General features: G+C 33.0%; 2 protein-coding genes across 4 annotated transcripts; both read right to left on the bottom strand.

Moving 5' to 3' along the window:
* On the bottom strand, window positions 7-2,683 carry LOC107608893 (pathogenesis-related protein 5; the record flags this gene model as incomplete). Its single annotated transcript, XM_016310662.2, has 3 exons — window positions 1,503-2,683; window positions 458-731; window positions 7-76 (listed from the first exon to the last, which is right to left on the bottom strand). Coding segments are annotated over exons 1-3 (828 nt in total), but the record flags the coding sequence as incomplete, so codon positions are not given.
* On the bottom strand, window positions 3,507-6,704 carry LOC107608894. 3 transcript variants are annotated; one of them, XR_002351319.1, is made up of 4 exons: window positions 6,256-6,704; window positions 5,536-5,621; window positions 4,153-4,296; window positions 3,507-3,829 (listed from the first exon to the last, which is right to left on the bottom strand). XR_002351319.1 is itself a non-coding variant. In XM_021107577.1 (2 exons), the coding sequence occupies exon 2, from the start codon at window positions 5,539-5,541 to the stop codon at window positions 5,104-5,106; it is 438 nt and encodes a 145-aa protein (XP_020963236.1). In that variant the 5' UTR covers window positions 5,542-5,621; window positions 6,256-6,682; the 3' UTR covers window positions 3,969-5,103. The 3 variants fall into 3 exon arrangements, 1 of the variants encoding a protein (XP_020963236.1); XR_002351318.1 differs by having other exon boundaries at window positions 3,550-3,829; window positions 4,153-5,621; window positions 6,256-6,682; XM_021107577.1 differs by lacking the exon at window positions 3,507-3,829 and having other exon boundaries at window positions 3,969-5,621; window positions 6,256-6,682.

The raw sequence follows: 6,948 nt of genomic DNA, 5'->3' as shown, positions 1-6,948 counted from the left end.
TGTTATAGATTGTGGTGGAGGAGGAACTGTAATTGATATTGGTGGAGGAAGAACTGTACCCTTTGGTTTTTTGTTCCTGTGTCGTTGTAAGATATTAGTTGATTAGTTGAATTGCTTGCACGTGTATGGCAATAACTTGAAAGAGAATGCAAAAATAATCATGTTTAGGAGAATAGATCGTCTCGTTAATTTTTCACATGATTCTATCATGTATGATATTTCACTTGGGTCTCATTTTAAATGAATTGTGAGATATCACACATGACAAAAGTCATCAGAAAAATCAATATTAGAGGATCTATTCTCATCGTGTCAGATATACTTTTAACTACTTATGATATTTTAATTTAAAGTATTTATATTTTATTATGAAACATCGTTCTAAAGTGGCTAAGAGCATACAAGACTACTAATCAGGAATTGAATTCAAGGGAGAGAAATGTGTTTTTGTGCATACCTATAGCTGCTAGGACAAAAAACAATGTCATATTCATAAGCTTTGCAAGTGAAGGTGCTTGTTCCATCATCAAATGCATAGCTATAGGCTCTTGGACAAGCCCTCTTGAAAATGGTGGAATAATAAGAGGGCTGGCATGTTGTTGGGTTTGCAAATGCTCCACTGCAGCAGTATTGGTCTGACCCAAATGCCTCACAAGCACTCCTACACCCTACTACACCACCTTCACCTTGGTATCCATCTCCACCAACCACTTGAAGTTCTTTCGGACAACCTACATATATTTCATTTATTTTGTGTCAAAAAAGAAAAAAGCTACTAGTCATTTTTTTTTATTAGAATATGATTCAAAGTTAAAATTACTTGAAAAACTTTGCTAAGATTAAGGGGTGATGGTTAGACAATTCAAAATAGCTGAGTATTAAAATTAAAGAACGGTGTCAATTTTTTTTAGCATAATTGCTTAATATTTGAAATATAGGGTAGTACTTAAGGATTAAGGAAGCATGAATGCATGATATAAGTTAACAAGTGTATATCAAAATTTAGTCATCAAATCAATTATTCATATAAAATACATATTGAAGTATAAAATACACATTAAAAATTAGTTAATATTTATACATAAATATATGGTAAATAAATTTTAGTATGTACATAGTATTTTTGATAATTTATATCATCCTTCTGTTCCATATTAACTGTCATTTTAGGTTTTAGTTTTATTTTAAATTAACTATAATTTAACAATGGTAATAAAATATTAATTAATTTATACCAAATTCTCTTTTTATTTTGTGGGAGGAGGGATAGTTGGTCAAAGATAGATTTGTTTCATTGATCGTTGAAAGATAAAATTCAGAAATGATTATTTTTCTTATTTCTCTTGACTCCTTTTAGATAAATATATACATGTTTTTCTTTTCTAATCGGTTTAGCTTTGCTAATTATTTTTTGTAATTAACTAATTATCTTAAATTTAAATTTTTATGCGAATGAACCATGGTGTAAAATTATTTCTTGAACTCTAAATTAACATTCTTACCTCTATTAATATCAGTAACACAACCTGTGGCATTACAAGCAGCACCCCCATATACACCTCGTGGTTGAGCAAGCAATGGTAAATTGTAACCATCTACCATACTCACATCATAATAGTCTTGATCAGTGCCTTTACCAAGCGTTATCTCAAACAAGGAGGTAGGAGGAGCAGCACCATTTCCATCACACTCAAGCCTTCCTCCGCAATCGCCGGTTTGGCATTTGCCAGTTCCGGTTGCATCAAAAGTGCAACCAGTCCTTGCCCATATCCGGCCGGACCACCCAGGAACACTTGTGAGTTTCACACTTAGGCCGGGGTCTAGACGGAATCCGGTTGTTGCAAGTGACGGCGAGCCTGCGCCGGAGAGGGTACCGGGCCATATAGTATAGGGACAGTTGTTGGTTATTGTGAAAATGCTAGAGAAAGAACAAGAGAAGAACGTAAACATAACAAGAAAGAAAGTTGGGAATTTCCATAGTGACATTTTTAATTATTGTAATTTGTATGGTACTCTTTGTAGAAAATTAGAACGGATAGAAATTAGAATTGATAAGCCAAGGAATGGCCAAACCTCATTATATGCTATGTATGACTTATGATTCATGCATTACAAAAACCAACAAAACGTTACTTTACTTTGATGAAATTCTCAGCCGCAAGATGTACTTTATGGGTTTAGTATTTCTTAATATTGTGGATGGCCTAATTTAGAAGCTATTCTTTGCAGTTTCATGGGAATTGTACAAAAAAATGGAAAAAGAAAATTTTATATTATGAAACCCATATGATTGGAGAATCGGCGTCAGGACTCAGATTCTGATCTTGCTCTAGGATGTTGACATAGGATGATCCTAAAAGGATGTACATAGGATTCCTCATACATGGAAGCATGTTGACTAGGTAATACCTCAGATGCAAACTTCTGTGCCTATTTTCCCTTCGTAGCATAAAATATTTGTATATTTATACTTTAATGTGATATATTCAATTTTTTAATTTAATCTCGGGTAAACTACTAAAAATATTCCTAAATTATTTTTTCGCCAACAAAAATATCTCTAAATTTTGTTATAAAAAACCGTCAAATTATTTTTAAAAAGTAACAAAAATACACAATTTATAAAGTGTAAACTTCTTATATGACAAATGAGACTATCACATTGAAAAATGATTTTCTGTTAACAGAAGAAGTCTCTGATTATAGTTGGACATTTTTGACAGATTATTAAATTATTTAAAAATATTTTTATTAATAACAAAATTTGAAAATATTTTGCCAGTGACAAAATAATACAATGTATTTTTTGTAGTTCACCCTAAATCTCATTTCATTTAAGAACTATAAATGAAAAAGAAATAATTATTGATATTTTTAGATCATATATTGAATACACTTTTGAATCACGTCACATAAATATATTTTAGAGTATTTAAATGTTTCTTCGGTAGCACACCTAACACACTCCTTGACCTCCGAGAGCAATGACTTCGGGACATTGACATGTAACAACTATTGACCTTTCATGCGAAGCAAAGGAATAGTTTTACATTGACCAAGATCTCACTTCAGGTATAGATATGCTAGTGATAATTATTGTTGACAAAAATTGTTGAATACTATAGCTGCTATATACCGCATAACAGACTCCACCAAGACAACCCTCATCGTAAAAGCCAAAATTTCCGTGGAAAAGGTTAGTGTGTGTCAAGTCAGAGGTAGATTCATGTATCTGCCTAAGCATAATTTTACATGATAATATATTAACGTGATGTGTGTGAAACAACAATATTATGATCTAGGTATATGCCATATGCCAAATTTCAAAAGAATACTTCATAATTTAAAGCAAACTATAACATATCCATCTATTTCTATAAAATCATCATTATCAAGAAATTTTTTAAGCCAATTTCTCCCGACACAGAACAGAAAAACCGAATGAGTAGCAGGTGGGCAAAGTAAGTAGCCTTTAATAATAACAATAACAATAACAATAACAATAATAATATGGGCAAAGTAAGTAGCCTTTAATAATAATAATAATAATAATAATAATCCTCCAACTTTCATTGGTTGAAGAATACCATAACCCAGAATAAGACATACATCACAAAACCTCTGAATTCTAAGACATTAAATTATCCACCTGCTTATGTACCAAAAAGATTTACATCATCAGCTTAAAAAACATACCATAAAATATTGAGAAGAAACCAGCTGTATTGCTTTCTATATAGAGGTCTAATTATCAGTTTTTGATATATAAATGGCGATGATGATGATAAGTATCCTGCTAAGGTCCCAATTATTTGCTCAATGCCACAATCTAAGAAAGAAAAAGGAAATAAAAGAAGATAAATAGATAATATAAACGAAAGTCAAATGCCTAATGTTTGTTAATCATGGTTATCAGAGAATAAAGATACAGCTGATAGGAATACTGAGAATCAGAAAACATATTAAAATAGTGAAAGGATGATTAAACAAGTGAAGTTTACCCTTAAGATGGTTATGCCACCTACTAGTAACTACTTTACAAGATATAACACACACACTACAATGTCTCTAATAATGGCAGATAATTCCAATTAAATTAAGATTGATCATGCCTATAGTTTCAGCTTTCTAAATTGTTAATATATCACTCACCCACATCATAACTGCTCTCAACTCAATCCTTTTGTTTCCACTTAGCATATCAAGATCATGATTATTTGCCTGAGCTCATCACATAACTGTGCTCTTCCTCCATATTCCAAGACAGACTCAAGCAGAATTTGCAAGCCCCTGTACCTGCATCAAGAAAATGATATTCCTTAACATTTCAGGTTATAATGTATAGGGATTCTATATCAAAAGAATTTAGTTAGTAGTCAGTATGCATCGCATGTTTCGAGTGTTCCTTTGCAGCACAAGCTTCAAAACCTGCATGGGTTACATCTAACCACAGACATCAAGCTGAAAAGAAAATCAAAAGAGAATTAAAACATATAAACATGTGAAAAACTATATCAGATTTCACCAGATAACCTACCGACAACCTTGTTCATATGATTGTTCATATGAGGAACTGGAGGGAACCTGAACTTACAAAACTCGGTGTCTATCATAACCCTAGAAGTTAAATAATACAATTCAGGACAGTAGCATTATTAATGAGTACACTAATACTATAATATGGCTGCCTTGAGAATACAGATAAAGTAGAAACTTGAATACATTTCCCGAGTATACATCATTCGGGTCAATAATCAAATTCAAGCATTCTAAAATGCCAGAACACATCCTTTTGTCAGTTTTCAAAGTCTGACTCTCAATAAGGTTAACCCAAAACTGAAACCAAAGTCAATTCATGTGCCATTAACTAGTGCATAGATACTGCTCAAATCCCCATTCAACAGTCAAGCAAAGCTACCTCAAATACTGCATTACATTAATGCTAGAAATATAAGTAAGTACTTCCTACAGCACATGGGGACACATCAAGTCCACCAAATACGATCAAGTTCTGTTATCGATAGAAAAAGTAAAAAAGCAATTTCAAAAGGATAAGAGAAAATGAGTCAAATGACAGAGTCTTCTTAGTTGAATAATAGATATCTAGCTCATATCCATGCCATCTCCAACTTGGCTGCAGATAGGACTGACAGCAGAGAAGGATCTCTCGAAAGGAGACGGGTGGAATTGTGCATCACGTCTCCGCTTACAACCACAGCTATCAGCAAGCGAATTCTCTGCATCAAGCTTTCTGCGAACACCTCTCACAGCTTGTTCCTCTTCTTGCGAAAGGGGGAAAATTTTGCCACTTGCTAGGCAAAGAGAGCTATGATTATCATACAGAATTCTCTGGTTACAGTTTTTATCACAGATGTGAGTCAGCCCTGTTAGCTTGCAGCGGTACATGTTCCCGCAAACATTTTCATTTTGACATTTCCAGTCACATTTGTGAACAGGAACAGGACCATCTTGGCCCAAAATACTTGACAGATAAATAACATTTGCAGGAGCTGCAACCATAGATTTGCCATATACCTCCATTCTTTCGATCGAAAATCCAAACAGCAACTTCTAAGATTCCAATCTAATACACGCCAACTTCAAGGCCTTTCCCAAATCGTCTGCAGCCCCACCACAACAAAACAGAATGGAGTCAAACTCAACATAAACTGCCCTTTCTGTCTTTAAAGAATATAACAACGACTGCATTCTTCTTGATTCACAAACTAATTTTGCTTATAACCTTTCTCGCAAACAATGAACTAATTTCACACTCTTATGTAACTATTCATTCCCTTTCAGGAAAAAGAAAATAAGGGTTCTATCACATGGAATATTAAAAACTGCTTCAATAAATTCGACTTTAATCATTGAATGCAACCTATACAAAACATTAACAAGCTTTTGACAAACCATACAAATAGGGTCACACAAATAGCCACATCTATCAGACCTAAACCATGGAGAATTCAAATTTCAAAAACAATACGATATGAAAATTGACACAGCCACTGCAATAATAAATAAATAAACAATAAAATAGTAATTATTCATTAGTGAAAACCTAACCAACACTACCGTTTTTGTCCACAAAACCCCAGGATAATAATTCCCACAACAATTCATGGCAAAATTCAAAAAACACATAAGCATTACAACTATAAATTTATGCTATTTAGGATCACAAGTGAACCAAACACACAGAAAAGCCAAAAAAATAAAAAAGAAAAAAAAAAGCCAAAAAAATAAACTCACACGCTCTTCAACGAAAATCAATCTTCCGAGTTTTCTTCCTCCTCAGTACCTACAAAACAACGATAGAAAACACAAACCAAAACCACAAAAACAAACAAAAAAAATTAATGAAAAAACAAAAAAACCTAACTCTCTCTCTCTAGGAAAGTCACTCTCTCTCTAGTTGAAACTAAAAGAAAAGGAAAAAGAAAGCGAGGAATGAAGCACAAAGCGTGGAGTATTTATAGAAAAACCGGACTGTGATGGTGGACACTGCACTTGGAAAGAGAGTACGGACAAAACCAAAAAACGATCATAACAAACGCAAATGAACGCCAAATTTCGGGCAAATTGCGGTCCAAATGCAACCCGTTTCGGGTCGGGTGATGACAAGTGTCAGAATCAGCAACCATGTTTCACCTACAATTTTGGATGAACTATCGGATCACAACTCCAACTTTCTTTCTCAACCCATCACCCCTTTTTCACTTCTAATGCTTCTACGATGAGATGGACAAAAGTATACAAAAAAAAATATTTTTAAGATCATAAAAATACATATAATAGAATCAAAATTTTAATGTATACATCAAAAATGGTTAATAATAGACAAAATTAATCTATTATTTGAGGAGTTATATTTTTATTTAGTTTAGTGTATATGTGGTCTATTTGACACTCTTTAGTCTTTATTATTATTATTATTATCATTAT

This window comes from Arachis ipaensis, chromosome B07 (assembly GCF_000816755.2).
Source record: "Arachis ipaensis cultivar K30076 chromosome B07, Araip1.1, whole genome shotgun sequence".
NCBI classification, from domain to species: domain Eukaryota; kingdom Viridiplantae; phylum Streptophyta; class Magnoliopsida; order Fabales; family Fabaceae; genus Arachis; species Arachis ipaensis.
Note: the sequence above shows the minus strand (reverse complement) of the source record. Positions and strands in the feature narration are given on the sequence as shown.